The sequence below is a fragment of the Dreissena polymorpha genome, chromosome 2, assembly GCF_020536995.1.
Source record: "Dreissena polymorpha isolate Duluth1 chromosome 2, UMN_Dpol_1.0, whole genome shotgun sequence".
NCBI classification, from domain to species: Eukaryota; Metazoa; Mollusca; class Bivalvia; order Myida; family Dreissenidae; genus Dreissena; species Dreissena polymorpha.
The window spans coordinates 101,317,286-101,338,063 of NC_068356.1; the positions used below are offsets into that span (position 1 = coordinate 101,317,286).

The following is a 20,778-nucleotide window of genomic DNA, read 5'->3' on the forward strand; positions in this document are numbered from 1 at the left end:
ATGATTTGTAAACTTTTCAAAGATGGTCACCCAACGATCATGCCTGTAAAGTGTTGTTAAAATCCGCAGAGTGGCTTAGGAGATGTGTTTAATAAGTTTAATAACACTGAACAAAGCACAAAAGGCAGTCCCACAAGCTCACCATGTACATCGCACATGTGAGCTAGTAAAACACACAACAGCGTTTAAATAGACACCTCCCATTCATAAAATACCAGAGATTTCTAACCAGTACATAACATTGATTTTGTAATGCTACTGGTTTCTTTTGATACAATCAACAGAAAGGGGGTTTTAATTTTTCAATGAAACTTTTTTTTACAATTTTTCATCCACTGAACTTCTTTTCAGACAGAGCTCTAAACAAAAGGGCCATGATGGCCCTGAATCGCTCCACTGCTGAAAAAGGCTGAAACAAATATTCTCTGCATGTGCAAATACTTAAATATATGCCCTATTTAAGCACATGTACACTTTTGTGACCCCCTGGACTTGGTCAAATTTAACCCCAGGGGCATAATTTGAGCAAACTTTGTAGAGGACTACTATATCTCACTACATGTACATACAAAATATGGTAGCCCTAGGTCCTAGAGTTAAGGACAAGAATATTTTAAAAGTTTTCACAAAATAAGCAAGATATAAGCGTATATAATGTTCAATTTTGTGACCCGCAGGTCAGGGTCAAATTTGACCCAAAAAGCATAATTTGAACAAACTTGGTAGAGAACTATAAGATGTTACTGCATACCAAACTTGGTAGCCATAGTCTGAATGGTTTTCAACAAGAAGATTTTTAAAGATTTCACAAAAATGGCGCCTTATAAGCGTTTATTCAATTTTGTGACCCCCCAGGGCAGGGTCAAAGTTGACCCCAGAGGCATTATTTGAACAAATTTGGTAGAGGTTTATTAGATGTCACTTCATAACAAATTTGGTAGCCCTAGGCCCAATGGTTATGGACAAGAAGTTTTTAAAGTTTTCACAAAATAGGCCCTTATATAAGCATATGTTCAGTTTTGTGACCCCCCGGGCAGGGTCAAATTTGACCCCAGGGGCATAATTTGAACAAACTTGGTAGAGAACTATTAGATGTCACTACATACCAAATTTGGTAGCCCTATGCCATATGGTTAAGGACAAGAGAATTTTTAAAGTTTTCACAAAATAGGCACTATATAAGCATATAATCGCTTTTGTGGCCCCCAGGGCAGGGTCAAATTTGACCCCTGGGGCATAATTTGAACAAACTAAGTGGAGGACTATACAATGTCACTACATACCAAATTGTGTAGCCCTAGGCCTAATAGTTATGGACAAGATTTTTTTTTAAGTTTTCACAAAATAGGCCTTATATAAGCATAAGTTCAATTTTGTGACCCCCGGAGCAGGTTCAAATTTGACCCCAGGGATAAAATTTGAATAAATTTGGTAGAGGACTATAAGATGTCACTACATACCAAATTTGATAGCCCTAGGCTGGATGGTTATGGACAAGTAATTTGAAAGTTTTCACAAAATAGGCCTTATATAAGCATATGTTCAATTTTGTAGCCCTAGACCCAATGGTTATGGACAGAACGATTTTAAAGTTTTCACAAAATAAGCCCTTTATAAGCATATATTCAATTTTGTGACCCCGCAGGGCAGTTTCAAATTTGACCCTAAGGGCATAATTTGAACAAACTAAGAAGAGAACTATTACATGTCACTACATACCAAATTTGGTAGCCCTATGCCATACGGTTATGGACAAGAAGTTTTTAAAGTTTTCACACAATAGGCCTTATATAAGCATATGTTCAATTTTGTGACCCTCAGGGCAGGGTCAAACTTGACCCCAGGGGCAGAATTTGAACAAACTTGGTAGAGGACTATAAGATGTCACTTCATACCAAATTTGGTAGCCCTAGGCCCAATGTATATGGACAAGCAGATTTTTAAAGTTTTCAAAATATAAGACCTTTATAAGCATATGTTCAATTTTGTGACCCCCAAGGCAGTTTCAAATTTGACCCCAGGGGCATAATTTGAACAAACTAAGAAGAGAACTATTACATGTCACTACATACCAAATTTGATAGCCCTATGCCATACAGTTATGGACAAGAAGATTTTGAAAGTTTTCACAAAATAGGCCTTATATAAGCATATGTTCAATATTGTGACCCTCGGGGCGGGGTCAAACTTGACCCCAGGGGCATAATTTGAAAAAACTTGGTAGAGGACTATAAGATGTCACTACATACCAAATTTGGTAGCCCTACGCCCAATGGTTATGGACAAGAAGTTGTAAAGTTTTCACAAAATATACCCTAGATAAGCATATGTTCAATTTTGTGACCCCTGGGGCAAGGTTAAATTTGACCCCAGGGGCATTATTTGAATCAATTTGGTAGAGGACTATTAGATGTCTCTACATACCAAATTTATTAGCCCTTGGCCCAATGGTTATGGACGAGAAGATTTTGAAAGTTTTCACAAAATAGGCCTTATATAAGCATATGTTCAATTTTGTGACCCCCAGGGCAGGGTCAAATTTGACCCCAGGGGCATAATTTGAAGATATTTGGTAGAGGACTATAAGATATCTCTACATACCAAATTTGATAGCCCTAGGCCCAATGGTTATGGACGAGAAGATTTTGAAAGTTTTCACACAATAGGCCTTATATAAGCATATGTTCAATTTTGTGACCCCCGGAGCAGGGCCAAATTTGACCCCAGGGGCATAATTTGAAGAAATTTGGTAGAGGACTATAAGATGTCTCCACATACCAAATTTGAAAGCCCTAGGCCTAATGGTTATGGATTAGTATATTTTGAAAGTTTTCACAAAATAGGCCTTATATAAGCATAATTATGTTCAATTTTGTGACCCCTGGGGAGGGGTCAAATTTGAACCAAGGGGCATAATTTGAAGCAATTTGGTAGAGGACTATTAGATGTCTCTACATACCAAATTTGATAGCCCTAGGCCCAATGGTTATGGACGAAAAGATTTTGAAAGATTTCACAAAATAGGCCTTATATAAGCATATGTTCAATTTTGTGACCCCCGGGGCAGGGTCAAATTTGACCCCAGGGGCATAATTTGAAGAAATTTGGTAGATGACTTTTAGATGTCTCTACATACCAAATTTGATAGACCTAGGCCCAATGGTTATGGATGAGAAGATTTTGAAGGTTTTCACAAAATAGGCCTTATATAAGCATATGTTCAATTTTGTGACCCCCGGGGCAGGGTCAAATTTGACCCCAGGGGCATAATTTGAACAAATTTGAAAGAGGTTCACCCCAGGAACATTCCTCTGAAATTTCATCAAAATTGGACCAGTAGTTTAGGAGAAGATGTTTTAAGGAAAAGTTAACGCACACACACATGCACGGACGCACGCACAACGGACACAGGACCATGACATAAGCCCCGCTGGCCTCTGGCCAGTGGAGCTAAAAATAAAAGAGTCTTTTATTTACAGACCTATACATACAATCATTACATTTTTTTGGGGGGAAAAAAAAAACAATTTTGCTGAATAATAATAATTGAGGTTATTTCTTGAAGGACACTTCCTTATAAATGCTCTTATATTAGCAAAAAAACTGCTTGAGCTTACCTAATTCCCTGTGGTCATGTGATTGATCCAGATTCCTTTTCTCCAAGGACTTCATAGGGACTGACGACATAAACTTATCTCTTGCCTTCATTTGATCCTTCTTCTTTTTTGGTATAACAACATCCTCTCTAAGAGGAGAAGTAGCTCTATCTTTCTTGTTGTCCTTGTTCTTTTTGTCTTTCTTCTTCTTTTTCATGAGTGAGTTTGATCTAAAGTCCGACACCGGACTCAGCTCCTTGTCACGGCTCTCATTACCTCGGGACCTATCCAGTGAGGTGTTTTTCGACTTATCAAGAGTTTCGGCTTCTTTCTTCTTCTTCTTTTGTTCTGCTTTCCTGGCCTTTTTATCATCTGGAGAAAATGACGACTTTTCAAAACTGGGCGACCTTGACTTTGTCTGTCGTTGGGACCCTCTGGCCTTTTCAAATCTGGATTCCCTCTCAAACTCTGGCGATGCTCTTCTTCCAACTTCTTTCTTTTTCACGGGAGACACTAAGCTCTTGGCCTTAATTTTTTCACCCCTGCGCCCTTCACCACTGGACAATGACCATGAAGTGGTTGACCTAATTCTTGGGGGCAAGGTTGGCACTTTGGTACCCAGGGAAGGCGACCTTGACGGAATGGTCAGTTTTGTTTTTTTTGGTTGTGGAGTGGCATCTGATTCATCATCCCAGTGAAATCCCTGAATGGCATCACTCACTAGGGGATTTTTATTCTTGAATTTCAAAGGGCTCAGATGTTCGCGTCTTTTTTGTTCTGGTTCCGAGGATCGGTCGATGCTTGACAGGGAATCAGCCCGGCTGTGCTTCTTCTTTGACTTCTTCTTGTGCATTTTGTGGTGGTCATGGCTATCAATACTAGTAAAAGGAAAGAGCATTACGAGTGTAATATAGACTCAGAAATGTTTATACGCGTGTTGGGAGTTCAACTGACTTCAGTATCACTCTAACTTGAATATTGATAGCTCAGTTACATACAGCTTGAGACATTTTACATTTAGGCAGATTGAGAACCACTATAATGAGACTTCCTTCTAGTTGTTTATAAATGATTTCCAATATAAAACGTCTGAGCAAAAATCACTATAGATGTTGTAAAGTAACTGAAAACATTTATTGTATATTAAAAGTTACATTTTATAGAAAGGACAAGTAACGTCAGATATGAAAAATTTTAGGACACAAGTCTGATTGAACAGTTGGATTAAAAAGTTTATGTCGAGCCCTGAACTTCATAAAGTTTTTTAGGCTTTTAGTAATTTTTTGGAGATTTCACTTCATCTAACTCTAATATGAGTGCTTACAAAAAGTCAAACTTCTTCCAGAAATCTTGAATTGAAATTTTGAATTAAAATGAATCAAATCCAATACAAGCTATGAACAAATTAAATTCTGATTTAAGTCCCTTGTGAAAACTTCTTTTATGCCTCAAGCAGTTTTTTTTTACTGTCGGAATAACATTGAGATTACAACTTTTCATTGAATTTACAAAGATGAATTAAATAATTATTAGGTCCATATTGTCATAAAAAAAATTAATACGAAAAAAAACACACTGATATATAAAATGTGTTTATTGATTTTTCCTGATTTAAAAAAATCAAATCACATTCTGTGTCAAAAAAATATTTCAACAAGAACTGTCACCATAGGATGACATATGCCCCCTATGAACGCTTTGATAGAAGTAATGAGCATTTTTCAAAACCTTAAAGCAGATTTTGAAACCTAAATGCGGACCCTAAGTTCAAGGTCACGGTCACAGGGGTCAAAATTTGTGTGTGTATTGAAAGGCCTTGTCCATATACACATGCATACCAAATATGAAGGCTATATCTCAAGGGACATAGAAGTTATGAGCATTTTTCGAAACCTAAACGAAGATTTCGAAACCTAAATGCGGACCCTATGTTCAAGGTCAAGGTAACAGGAGTAAAATATTTTGTGCATATGGAAAGGCCTTGTCCATATACACATGCATACCAAATATGAAGGTTATATCTCAAGGGACATAGAAGTTATGAGCATTTTTCGAAACCTAAACGCAGATTTTGAAACCTAAACGCAGACCCTTACTTCAAGGACAAGGTAACAGGGGTCAAAATTTGTGTCCCTATGGAAAGGCCTTGTCCATATACACATGCATACCAAATATGAAGGTTAAGGTTATTTCTCAAGGGATATAGAAGTTATGAGCATTTTTCGAAACCTAAACGCAAAGTGTGACGCAAGAACAGACGGACGGACAGTCCGATCACTATATGCCCTCCTTCGGGGGCATAAAAAACTGCATTAAAGCTGGAAGTGTGGTCCCTGCACAGGCTAATATGGGATGATGTTTTATATTTAGCCCAGTTTTCCAAGGGACCGGCTCATATGTATCGTTCTTTTGGTAAATCCAAGTTTTTTTCACTAGTTAACTACAGTTTAGTACAGTTTATAAATAATTTTAATACTTTTAAGCAAGTTTGGTAAGAGTTCCGTTACTGTTTATACTGTGTTAAACTGCTTTAACCAGCTCTAAGGGGGGGGGGATATTATATAACTATAATATGCACCTGTGGGGTTTTATAGGAAATTGTGCTCACAACGGAGATGGATGTAAACAATGGCCCAAGGCTGAGGCTGACATGATTTTTTAAAAAGCGCAGTATAAACTATAACATAAATATAGGATCTGGCACGAGTTTTCATATACCATATTTTATAAAACGATATCAGGAATTTTGTTAGTAAGCTAGCCTTGGGCTCGCTTACTAACAAATTTCTTGGACAAGTTTAATAAAATATGGTATGAAATGACGAGTGTGAGATCTTTTTTTATCACATGCTAAAAGCAAATTAAATAAATATTTACGCAAACTCAATGATAAATCCCGAATGTTGTTTACATTTCGTGACGTCAATTGATGGTGCAACGTCATTACAGCATAATAACAAAATGCGATTGGTCAATCAAACAAAAACTAAGCAAATGAAAACGCTTAAAAATATATTACACAAGTATAAGATAAAAATATTCTTGATGGTTATATAACATGGGAAACAGGGTATGCCATGTGATAAAAGATGCAGGCCTATGTTATATTTTGCATGATGTTAAACAAACCAATGGTTATTTAAACAACACAATAGTAGTATGTGCAGATTTTATTGAAAAATCAAGCACTCAACAACATTAATTTGTGTTTATATATTTTAATAAGAGCCAAGCAATTATGCCCTTATATGGATTTTTCTGTAAACCTGAGCTTCTTTTTTTGACCAATGCATGGGGAACATTTAAAATTATAGCCAGATCAGAATGTATATCATTCCAACATCATGACATATTCAAACTATGCAGGGATGGGAACATTGGATTTTTAAATGGGCGACAGAAGTGATGTGTCATAATGTAAAATAATAGCATAAAAAGCATAGCTTACAAAAATAAATAGATTACGTCTATATTTCTTACAATTGCTTCCTGGTTTTACTGCGACTACGGCTATCTCCAGAACTATCAGACTCAGAGCTGCTGACCTAGACTCCAACAGAGAAGACTGACATTGAAACAAAAATACAATTACACTCTGCGCGACAGGCTGACAGCCCCACAACCATTACTGGCCACCAGGTCTATTAATCTCAGAACTATTTATGGCCCAAATTTCTATTCACTGGCTAGTCAACTACAAAATGGACAAAATGAGCTTGTTCTGACCATGAGGGTCTTTCTAGAATAACTAAGAGCAGGCAGACATTCAAGTGACTTAATGTACAAGTTTAAACATGTACATTTCTTGTTTTGTAGTGCTGGTTGATATATAAATTAACAAGATTTGTTTGTGAAACACTATGCCCACCAGTAGGTATCCTGGCTTACTTATGATTACTGGCATTGACCCATATAATTGACATGTGCGACCTTGAAGGATGACCTTGACCTTGACATTTCACCACTCAAAATGTGCAGATCCATGAGATACACATGCATGCCAAATATGAAGTTGGTATGTTCAATAGTGCAAATGTGTACAATAAATGAGCGATTTTGACCCATATAATTGACCTGTGCGACCTTGAAGGATGACCTTCACCTTGACATTTTACCACTCAAAATGCAGATCCATGAGATACACATGCATGCCAAATATGAAGTAGCTATGTGCAATATTGCAAAAGTTATAGCAAATGTTAAAGTTGGCGCAAACAAACCAACCAACCAACCGACAGACCAACCAACAGACAGGGCAAAAACAATATGTCCCCCAGTATATACTGGTGGACATAAAAATGATTGATGTACAAATATTTTTAAATCAGAATAGTAAATCTGTATCATGGTAAATATAAATGTTATTAGTTAGTTATACTGAGCCCACCTATTTTCCATTGTGTTCCTATAGATTATATGCTGGAGTGTCTTCATACCAAGCACAACAGCTTAAACAACTCTCAATGTCAATGCACTTGGAAACAATGTTTTAATTTCTTTGCCTCATTTGCTTGTTTTCAGGAAGTCAAAATCTCTTTTTAAAATTCATTTTCAGTCATATCTTGTCACAAGACCTTTGATAATAAACAGCCCTTGCTTTCAACAGAATCATGCCGAAATAGAGCTTATTGAGCTCCAACTCTCACTATAATGATAGATGTATACATCAAAAGAGTGTCACAGTGGCCCTGGGTCGCACACCTGAATTTAACAAGACTATTGCCAAGCAATAAAATTCCCCTAACTACCTACGTGCATAATCTCCTTATTGCTATATGTCCATGTTTCAAGTTTCATGAACAAATATGAAGAACGTTTTAAGTTATCGCAGAATCCACCATTTTCAGCAATATTTCTCATCTATTTGTTGCCATAGCAACCAGAATTCTTGACGCAGAAACAAAATAAAATGATGTGCATAATCTCCATATTGCCATCTGTCGATGTTTCAAGTTTCATGAAAAAATATTAGGAACTTTTTAAGTTATCACAGGATCCAGTAAAGTGAGACAGACACACCAGTAGGGGACTTACAATTACTGCCGCTGTTGTGGCGCTTAAATACATAACTGTGGCTTTGTCTCATGGATAAAAAGTAAAAAGTAGTGATAACTTTTAGAAAGGGTCAAAGGATTCCAAAATACTTCAAAAAAGTTACTTAAACAAAATAGAGTCCACAGTGTTTTTTCCACCATTTTGGGCATTGGGCTGGGCCCGTTGGATTGGGAAAAATCGTAAGTATTTTTAATACTTTATTTACTACGGTTCAACCATATAGCTGGGTTGGGAAAATAGTGTTGTATTTCACTTATTTTCTTTTTTCTTTTTGGAAACCTTTAATTGGGAATTCAATGCAGTCAAATGTATAATTTTGGACATAGGGGGTCAAATACCAGCCCAAAATTTGACCAAAAAAACACTGGTCACCCATAGGAACATGTTGTACCTTCTGGAGCCTGGACTCTTTATCATCGTCCTCCAGCTGACTCAGCTGCCTCTTCAACGCCTGATGTTCATGCTCCAGCTTCTCCTCGTAGTCTGAACAACAACAACAACATAGGCCAGGGTCACATAGATTCTAAGAGGTGTGCAGTCTTAGTCTGAACAACAACACAGGCCAAGGTCACATAGATTCTAAGAGGTGTGAAGTCATAGTCTGAACAATAACACAGGCCAGGGTCACATAGATTCTAAGAGGTGTGCAGTCTTAGTCTGAACAACAACACAGGCCAAGGTCACATAGATTCTAAGAGGTGTGCAGTCTTAGTCTGAACAACAACACAGGCCAAGGTCACATAGATTTTAGGGTCACATAGATTTTAGGGTCACATAGATTTTAGGGTCACATAGATTTTAGGGTCACATAGATTTTAGGGTCACATAGATTTTAGGGTCACATAGATTCTAAGGTGTGAAGTCCTATTCTAAACTTCAGTTGGAACTTAAATACTGCAAACTGAAGAAGTGAGAGGTTGTAGTCTGAACTACAACTAAACTACAACAATAACAACAGGGACAAAGTTCACAAGGATTCTTAAACAGGTATTGATAAAATGCAATTTTTTTACTTTTAATACCTCTGATTTGAAAGTCATGACCACACCTAATTGTTAACTTAAATCACAATCGATCTTGAAAAATTGCTTAAATTGATGTGAGTGGACAAAAATTCCCCACAGGGATTTTGAGGACATTATTTTCTGCTATGAGTTGAAGATATGCTTAAATTAAGTTATGATTTGACAATATTTATGGCAGAAGTGTGAAGTCGTCATCTAAAGGCAATACAAATTTCAATTTATTTGTGCAATACATAGTTGTAATCTTAACTGCATTGTTCATATGGAATTTATTCATAATCAAAAACTTACAACAAAACCAGCATCTATGTTTATAAAGTAGGGTGCTCCCAACAAATGAAAATATCAGGATTGTGTTCTCCAACCCTCCACTACATGATGCCAGTTAGAGAGAAGCTGTACAAAAATGTGGGCGGTAATAACAATATTTAGGACCTGCGCTTTCAAAGTTTTGATTTTTTGTGTCGAAACCTGTGATCACAAGTAAAAAACCCTGCAGAACACACCTATGACAGTTGTACATACATCATTATCTGAAACTTGTTTACAGTCAAAATAAAAATAATCTAAATCTAGTCATTTTTTATTCTTTATGTTCTTTGGATCAGTGACTGTAACGTGGCATTAACAGCTGAAGACAAAGATGGTGCCGAAAAAAATGTCTATGGTCTTCGATGACTTGAAGTAGATATCCGTATTAAATTGTAATATTTACCTTTTTTAATGTTCTTTTTACATGACTTTGATTGAAGCAACATTGATAATTGTTACACCTTAGCTGACTAAGATACATTTATCAGTAAGTTCAAAGCATGATCTGTAATCACAATATAATTCTTAGACTGATAAAGGAAGAAAATAGTAGGATTTAAGTTAACAAACACACAACAAGCGCGTTGTAGATATGCCTGGCGTCTGTGCTGACTATATCACTGCCTCTATTTAAAATGATTTATGTTTGAAATAATACAACTAGTTTTATTTACAATAATTGTCTTCATATAAAAGCAAACTATAGCAAATAGAGTTTTTATTCTAATGGCAACGCATGGGTAGTAGGTGCAGCCCTGGTAACTGTCCAAGCATATGCGAGAGTGTCGCTCGATGTGAGCATGAAAATGTATCCCAGTGAGACCAGATAATACACAGTTTCTCAAAACAGAAGTACTATTATGATTGGTCAACAGTGTGCAAGGTAGCCATTAACATCATCAGCAGATTAGCTGTTTAATGAAAAACCTACTGTTTTACACTGTACATATTTAATATTCAATATTAGCCAATACTAGCCGAAACGTCCTTCTCAAAATCACTTAATGGCATAAATTTAAAGGGATCTTTTCACGTTTTGGTAAATTGACAAAATTGAAAAAAGTTGTTTCAGATTCACAAATTTTCGGTTTAGTTATGATATTTGTTAGGAAACAGTATAACTGAACATTTTCCATGGTCTAATATAGCCATTATATGCATCTTTTGACGATTTCAAAACCTAAAAATTATAAAGCGTTGCAACGCGAAACGATTGAATAATTTGGAGAGTTCTGTTGTTGTCGTTTTAATTTGTGAAACTACGAAGATTGCTTATATAACGTATAATATACACATGTTATGTATGCTTGGCAGGATAGCTCAGTTGGCTAATGCGTTTTTACTTCAGGATTCCGGGGGTCACTGGTTCGAGCCCTGCTGCGGGCTACTTTTTTTGCCTTTTTTTAATTTTATTTTATATTTTTTACTGGAGCTTTTAAAATTTAATGTTTACATTTATCAATATAAAGCACTTAATGACAAACTTCAAAACATGCCAAAATCTGTGAAAAGGCCCCTTTAACAATGTGATGAAACTATTGGTGAAATTCTGTGGTTTGACAGCAGACTCGGTACCTTTTCACAAACAAGAGGGTCTGAAAGGCCCAAAGTCGCTCACTTGAGATAACAAGATATTATTGGGACAAATCTTTAATTCTGACCAAGTTTCACGAAGATCGGAAAATAAATGTGGCCTCTAGAGTGTTATAATAACAAGGTTTTACTATAGTCTTATAAGGAAAAATGCCCCGCACCTGGCAGCCATGTTTTTCAACCAACCAGCATCATTTCTGAACTAATCCAAGATATCATTGGGATGAATCTGCTGACCGAGTTTCATGAAGATCGGACAGTAAATGTGTTCTCTAGAGTGTTAACAAGATTTTACTATAGCCATATAAGGAAAAATGCCCCGCCCCTTGGAAGCCATTTTTTTCAAGCAAACATAATTATTTTCGAACTCATCCAAGATATCATTAAGGCCAATCTTCTGACCAAATTTCATGAATTTGGACAATAAATGTGGCCTTTAGAGTGTTAACAAGGTTTTACTATAGCCATATATAGCCATATAAGGAAAAATGCCCCGCCCCTGGTGGCCATGTTTTTAAAGCAACCAAAACCATTTTTGAACTCATCCAAGATATAATTGGGACAAATTTAATCTTCTGACCAAGTTTCATGATGATCGGAAAATAAATGTGACCTCTAGAGTGTTAACAAGGTTTTACTATAGCCATATTAGGAAAATAGCACCGCCCCTGTGGTGGCCATGTTTTTCAACCAACCAGCATCATTTTTGAACTCGTCCCAGATATTATTGGGATGAATCTTCTGACTGAGTTTCATGAAGATCTGACTATAAATGTGGCCTCTAGAGTGTTAACAAGATTTTACTATAGCCTTATATAGCCATATATGGAAAAATGCCCCGCCCCTTGGCGGCCATGTTTTTCAAGCAAACGTTACCATTTTCGAACTCATCCAAGATATCATTAAGACAAATCTTCTGACCATATTTCATTAAGATTGGACAATATTGTGACCTCTAGAGTGTTAACAAGGTTTTACTATAGCCATATAAGGAAAAATGCCCCGCCCCCTGGCGGCCATGTTTTTCAACCAACCGGCATAATTTTCGAACTTGTCCAAGATATTATTGGGATGAATCTTCTGACCAAATTTCATTAAGATTGGACAATAAATGTGGCCTCTAGAGTGTTAACAAGATTTTACTATAGCCATATGTAGCCATATAAGGAAAAATGCCTCGCCCCTTGACAGCCATGTTTTTCAAGCAAAGGTTACCATTTTTGAACTCATCAAAGATACCAGTGGGACAAATCTTCTGAGCACGTTTCATGAAGATCGGAAAATAAATGTGGCCTCTATAGTGTTAACAAGGTTTTACTAAAGCCATATAAGGAAAAATGCTCCGCCCCCTGGCTGCCATGATTTCAACCAACCGGTATCATGTTCGAACCTGTCCAAGATATTATTGGGATGAATCTTCTGACCAAGTTTCATGAAGATCAGACAATAAATGTGGCCTCTAGAGTGATAACAAGATTTTTCTATAGCCATATAAGGAAAAATGCCCCGCCCCTTGGGTGCCATGTTTTTCAAGCAAACATAACCATTTTCGAACTCATCCAAGATATCATTGAAACCAATCCTCTGACCCAATTTCATGAAGATTGGACAATAAATGTGGCCTCTAGAGAGTGAACAAGGCAAATGTTGACGCCGCACAACGGACAATGCACGACGGACAAGTTGTGCTCAGGTGAGCTAATGAGCACGTTGTGCTCAGGTGAGCTTAAAAGCCGTTTAAGTAACTGTCGATGATTTTTACCGCTTATATCAATATTGTGTTTTTAATTGATCTCTATTGTGGCAATATATCATAAGCATATGCTATTAATTAAATTGTATTGGCTAAAATTTATTATAAAATGTATTAACTGTCATACATGTATATTACCAACATCATATGCGTTTTATGCAATGATTATACAATTTGTAACATTGTAATTACTGGTAATATGATTAGAATTCTTCCTATTTCTATTTATATAGATTAATTAGATTTGAAGAAAATCGGGCCCTACTCAATGCTATTCCATGTGTTCACTATCTACACAGTTCAAGTAGCTCTCAAAACTAAGTTCTTTGTTTTAATTGTACATCAGGTTTTAGAGATAACAACTGGCATCTGATGGAAATAAGGAGCATGATAGTACTTTTTTTTTAAGAGGTCACAGTGACCTTGACCTTTGACCTTGTGACCCCAAAATGGGTATGGCATGTAGAAATCATCAAGGTGCATCCACATATGAAGTTTCAAAGTTGTAGGTGGAAGCACTTTGATTTTAGAGCCAATGTAAAGGTTTTAGCACGAGGCCGGCGGATGGCTGACGGCGGACGACAAGCTGGCTATGACAATACCTCGTGTTTTCTCCGAAAACAGCCGAGCTAAAAATTGAAGGTTAAAAAAAACACATTTGGTTTTAAATAAATAAAATTTAACATTTAGTTAGTTTCCCTATGCAGCTCTATGGCTTGCACCTAAGTAAATATAATATTGACAACTTGACAACATGGAGTTATCAATTTTGAAGTATTTGGGAGAAAAAATCAAATACACCAATTTTCCAATATGAAGACTTCACAATGTGAATTTTCTCAATTTCAGGGGGTTTTGCGCATATTTTTCCCAATTGCGCTGATACTGGTACTTATTCCAATTGTGCAAAAAAAATTGCTGCATTATAAAAAGGGAATAAATATTAATATGATGTTGACTGTAAGTTTATATATGTTTTTCATTGTTTGATAAATTTACCATAAAGATTCAATTAAATCTCAATAATTATTTCTTAAAGTATATGTATACACATTGAAATTCAATTTGGCTCCAGAAACAAACAATTATACTAATAATAGTCAAATATCACAGTGTATAAACCAATTGTATCATACCCGGATGTTGCGATGTGATTGCCATGGCGTAACGGCAATATTTACATACCGCTGTGTTAATTTTGATATAAAACAATGGATTAATACTGCAAACAAGTAAGTAAACTCTGTACTTTAGATGTCGTAGAGAATTAAGTTTCCCTTGAGAACGTATAAATCCCCTTCGAAGAAGTTGTTGTTTATGAAAACATTGAAAATCATCGAAGAAAACTAGAAAACACATGTTGCTCTATGAGAAAATATCCTTTTTTGTCTAAAACTGTTTGGAAATATACATATATTTGTATGTAATATATTGCAATTGAAGTCAAATAACTGTTATGATACATTTTATCTATCAGCATTTTGAATATACTAAGATATTGATTAAAATAAAAAAGACGGTTTTTAAAATGACTGTATCATACATGTATATTGCAGTGATGATGTATCATTAATTGCGATTACATTAAATGCATTCTGTTTCAATTATTGCGATATATCTACAGTACAGCTCTTAGAAATTATTCATTTTCCGCAGTGTCACCGCGAACGCGTTTTTGGTAGGAATCGCCGCGGACGTCGGAGGTTCACCGGTCCGCGATGATCGTCGTATCAATCCACGGCGGACGTATTTAACTTCGGCAAAAAACACAGCAGGCATTCGTCCACCGTGGTCCGCGGCGACGATCCGCGGCGTTACACCGTGACCGTAACTATTTAATCTCAAAGTAGATTTCAACTATACAAACATGTATTTATCTTTTGAATATATACATGTAGATACATGTATCATAGTGCATGTTATTAATGATGATAATAATAACTATATTATTATTATTATAATTATATGCATGTAACATACATCCAATAGAGCCGGGATCAAATTTGAAATGACAGCGTCGCTACATTCTGATTCCCGCTATATTGGCTTATATTAAATGGATTAAATGATTTTCAGTGTTCAGGCTTGTAAAATGTAAACTGTGTTAAAAAATAAAATTTGTTGGTTTGGGTAGATTACCGATTTTATTTTAAGAGTGGTCACAGAAAAAAAAAATTCACTCGTGTCTTTGCAACTCGTAAAAATACTATTTTTTCATCACCCGTGAAATAAAATTTAAACAAGCAAATAACCTGTATATCCCTTTAAAGCGAGTATATACATGTACGATCTTTTCAAATATGTATTAATTAATATAAAATGTGTAAAAGATTTATTAAACATATATTTTTTTATAAATTAAAATAAAAGTTAAGAAGAACATTTGTCGAAAATGCTAAATAAACCAGATATTTAATTTTGATATCGAAAAAGGCTGTATAGTCGAATTCGCCAGCATGTAAATCATGCAAGTATGATTTGAATCTAAATTTAGTTAAACGGTTCTTTTTAAATTTCTGCATCGATATCTATTCATACGACACTCGAACACTAACTAAAAAGACGAATGCTTCGGTTATTGTAGGAAAATTTGTACGAAATATATTCATCGCAATCGGCTCGGGGCACTAATTTGTCTTTGCTGAATGTTATGAAATTCGTCTTCAATGTATATTTTGTTTTGCCTATTTTGTGTTATTGTTACACATTTTATCAATATATTACACTTTAACACATACACAAAATCGTTTAATCTCGCTTTAAATGTCTTTTTTATCGTCATACTTTTGTTATAATGAAAACCAGTGCTAGTTTTCTATAACATTACGATTGCAAAATTAACATTTTCTGTTGTCGTGAAATATTTCTATATCGACCTCTTTCTATTTTAAATTTTTGAAATGATACTCAAAATTTTGTGAGAGGTACGTATATTCTATGTATTGGAATTTTAATACTATCGAGATATGTATGATTGCGTAACATGGAAACACTGAATTATACTTATCACAAATTTACAACCGAATTCCACATTAAAATGATCGTTGGTATTGATTAGATACGGGTTCTTCACATGACGCCGGGTTATTACCGAATACCGCCTTCACTTATCACTAATCTCTTTCAATTGTTTGCGATTTTTACAGTTTGCACAATTTTCCACCATCTTCATTAATTCCACACATCTGTAATCCGCTATTCACAGATTTTTGACACTAGGTCTGATTGGATGAAATAGATAATTGACTATAAAAGATTACCCGATTTGTTTCATGATTGTCCTTTTGATTAAATGAAAGACGGATGTTTTAAAATTGTTTTTACTCATATGCTGATACTCATTACTTAGAATAAATTGTGAGTGTTATTTTAATAAAATATCTATTTGTCTATTAAAGAGTGTAGATTTGTTTGATGATTATCCATCGGATTTCATGAAGTCGGATATTTTAATCGCCTTTACCCGTGTGTTGCTCTTTGATATATCTTGGTGAATGATTTATTTCGCTGTACCCGTGCTGTTTACAATTTGCAATAGAAGAGGGCAATTTATTCTCTCATAGCATTTAGCATGATGTATACAAGCACAATATAATTTTTCACCTGAATTGAATATTTATTAACAATGCTATTGAGGCTTTTTTGGTAATGCTGAGAAAGAAGATGCAATAAATAGTAAGTTTTCCTTTATTGCAACCAAATTAAATTTTTGACTATTTTGTTATCGTTGCACCATTTAATGAGTCTTTAATACAACTTTACATCTATTGTTTAGGGTTAATTTAATTAATTAATTTATTTTGATTTTCTTGTGGCATGTTGTTCAGCCTACATATGGGCATTTATTTTATGCTAATCAGGTGTTATATTAGCCCGTGGCAATGTGTGTCGCTAAGATAAGATATTGTTCAGATGGTAACTCACATGATAGTCGTTACAACAGAGACCATACACCACAGGCGGTAAACGATATCAGGATCAATAATATACTGTTTTACCCAGTTCATAACTAGTTGACGTGTCCTTTCGCATTTATAAACTTCATAATAGCTGAGGTAGTTTACAGTTTGCAACTTCGATGATACGCAACGTCACAGTAAATGTTATTACAATTAACACAATTGCGGAGAGTACAAACCGATAACGCTCATACAAATTGAAATAGGCGTTAATAATGCTAGTTTTGTACTGGTCATTTATGTGTTTTAAATTGAATGATTGGTGAAAGTGATATTATGGGCCTCCAACAGTTTATAGGTGTCTAGCGCAACTGTTGTTTTTTTTGGTGTTTTCACTTCATATAGACTTATATTTGTTAATAAAGCATCAACATACTAAAACAATATCCAGGAAAGAGAACAATAATGCATTTAAATATCAACCGTACTTTCGTTTTGACAACTGACGAAATAAATGATTCGATTTACGATGTGAATCTAAATGAAGTTTTAATGCAGATTCATTCATACGACACAAAGACACTTTTTTGTTTAACGGATAATTTCGGCGAAGAGGACTGGATGAGTCATGGAAAATATTGAATTATATATATATATATATATATATATATATATATATATATATATATATATATATATATATATATATATTATAAACAACTGGTAGAATGATGATTTGCCGATAATTGGCCAGTAACCACATTTTATCTAACTCTTTTGACCTGTAAATTCTTTTCAGCTCAGTTCAACAGTGAAAAATGCCCATAATATCACTTTTAAGGATTACGAGCTAATGTTAGGGACACGAGATGGCGTAAAACGTTACGCACACGAAGTTAATTATACACGAGTTATCTTTTTTATTTGCGGGTATTTAATTGTGTATGCAATTATATTTCCTTATATTTATTATTTTTCACAGATATAGGAACATTAAATTAAGATTATCTTCGGGAATTCACGTAACCATGCTATAAATACTTTAAGTTTTACTTCATCATTATTGGGACACAGAAGTAAACAATTTTATATCATAGAGAGAATTATATATTTAATGGAATTTTATTTACTCACCACAAACAAAACAAAGGTACAATGTTAACATGTATGTTATATTTTTTTATAATGAACCTTTTCTCGAATGAAATTTTCTTATAACAAACCTCCACCGAGATCAGCCGTGCATCCACCGCGGTCAGCGAAAAGTCCATGACAATCCGCGTCGACTTCTAACTTTGATAGTGTCCGCGGCGTTTTTGTGAGGACCGCCGAAAAAAAAACGTGAACAAGAAACAATATTGCCGTGATTTTCCGCCCTGGAGCGCGTTTGTACTGTATGCCGATTTTGCAGATTTTATATCATTGATTGGTTGAATATTCACATATGTCACAAAACTGAAGAGCTTAAACTTATTCAAGATACATCTTCGTTGTAACTCATGTCCAGCACATTGATATTGCTGTCCTTTGGTTGGCTGATGGGGGACATGTTTTTACTCATGTCAAGTGGTGATTCAGTAAAGATAGTTTTCATAGGAGTTGACATGCAATTTACCATAGCAAAATTACGGTCCAAGCCAAAAACTTCTATTTACTCATACGCCATGTTTCTGTAAAATAGCAATAATTTAGTTATATAATAATGTTTCCCAAGAAATGCAGAGAGTTAATATAAATCACCACAATAATCATTACTATCACTCCCATCATGATGATGATCATCATCGTTATCATCAGCAAAGTTGGTATCAGCATTAGCAACAGCAACACCACCAACAGCAGCATAAACTGTTCGTACTGGCAATCTGTGTTAAATAACGTATGACCTGAGAGAGAAACAAGGAACGATATTTTCTTTATAATGAAAGGGTAACCTTGATTTTGGATGATTTAGAATTGGCATTTTTTTTCCAAAACATAGGCACATGTATATAATGTACACTTACGCAACAGAGGCTATATCTATATCATTAATGCATATTATTATAGAATGAAGTTTCAGCTACAATAAATTTGAAACATTTTTTTAGGGCTGTTTGTAAAACATGCATGCACCCCAAATGGGCTGTCAGTTGTAGTGGCAGCCATTGTGTGAATACGTTTTTGTCACTGCATGCGACCTTGACCTTTGACCTAGTGACCTGAAAATCAATAGGGGTCATCTGCCAGTCATGATCAATGTACCTATCAAGTTTCATGATCCTAGGCCTAATTAGTCTTGAGTTATCATCAGGAAACCATTTTACTGTTTCAAGTCACTGTGACCTTGACCTTTGACCTAGTGACCTGAAATTTAATAGAGGTCATCTGCCAGTCATGATCAATGTACCTATCAAGTTTCATGAACCTAGGCGTAAGCATTTTTGAGTTATCATCCGGACACCATTTAACTATTTCGAGTCGATGTGACCTTGACATTTGACCTAGTCACCTGAAAATCAATAGGGGTCATCTGCCAGTCATGATCAATGTACCTATGACGTTTCATGATCCTAGGCGTAAGCATTCTTGAATTATCATCCTGAAACCATTTTACTGTTTCGAGTCACTATGACCTTGACCTTTGACCTAGTGACCTGAAAATCAATAGGGTTCATCTACCAGTCATGTTTAATGTTCCTATGAAGTTTTATGATCCTAGGCCTAATTAGTCTTGAGTTATCATCAGGAAACCATTTTACTGTTTCAAGTCACTGTGACCTTGACCTTTGACCTAGTGACCTGAAAATCAATAGGGGTCATCTGCCAGACATGATCAATGAACCTATGAAGTTTCATGATCCTAGGCGTAAGCATTTTTGAGTTATCAACCGGAACCTATTTTACTGTTTCGAGTCACTGTGACCTTGACCTTTGACCTAGTGAACTGAAAATCAATAGGGGTCATCTGCCAGTCATGATCAATGTACCTATGAAGTTTCATGGTCTTCGATGGGGGGCATAATAAATAACGGACAGAAATACCTGCAAATGATATTCCTTAAGCCGAAAAGAGTATTACAAAATCTCCACAGTCTCTTCACTTTTATTAACCAACACTTGTACATGCATGTGTGTGCCAGCTATCGATTTATAGATATAACATTCTAAAGATGTTTCTTACCAAGACTAACCGATAGTAATCAATGAAGTGAATGAAACTGTTTCGTAGTTGTTTAAAACATTTAGGAGGACGAAATAATGACATGTTAACTTCAATTACACAGGGGTTTTTATCTTATTTTGGGAAAAGGGCCTGGCCTTTTTTGAGGGGAAAAATAATCGCGCGAAACGCTGGATTTTGGGGGAAAAAATCACAACGAAACGCAGGATTTTGGGGAAAATAAGGAAAGTCTTAAATAATCATGCAATTAAACATATTTTGCTGTTTTTAAAACAAATTCAAGGCAACAGATAATTTAATTATGCAATATGTTATATTTTCTACACTGGATCAGGTTAACTTATGTATTTAAAGATTTAAAAAAAAAAATGAAGTCTAGGTG

At 35.4% G+C, this 20,778-nt stretch overlaps 2 protein-coding genes across 2 annotated transcripts in view; both read right to left on the minus strand.

Annotated features, from left to right (window-relative positions):
• Positions 1-20,778, minus strand: part of LOC127869944 (low-density lipoprotein receptor-related protein 4-like) — a 171,796-nt gene that overhangs the window by 59,019 nt on the left and 91,999 nt on the right. The window lies entirely within an intron of this gene.
• Positions 1-20,778, minus strand: part of LOC127868276 (uncharacterized) — a 53,829-nt gene that overhangs the window by 18,202 nt on the left and 14,849 nt on the right. Inside the window, exons 5-7 of the mRNA XM_052409904.1 lie at positions 9,043-9,134; positions 7,077-7,141; positions 3,618-4,474 (exon numbers count right to left, since the gene is read on the minus strand). Of these exons, the coding sequence (XP_052265864.1) occupies positions 3,618-4,474; positions 7,077-7,141; positions 9,043-9,134 (1,014 nt within the window). The remainder of the gene's footprint in view (positions 1-3,617; positions 4,475-7,076; positions 7,142-9,042; positions 9,135-20,778) is intronic.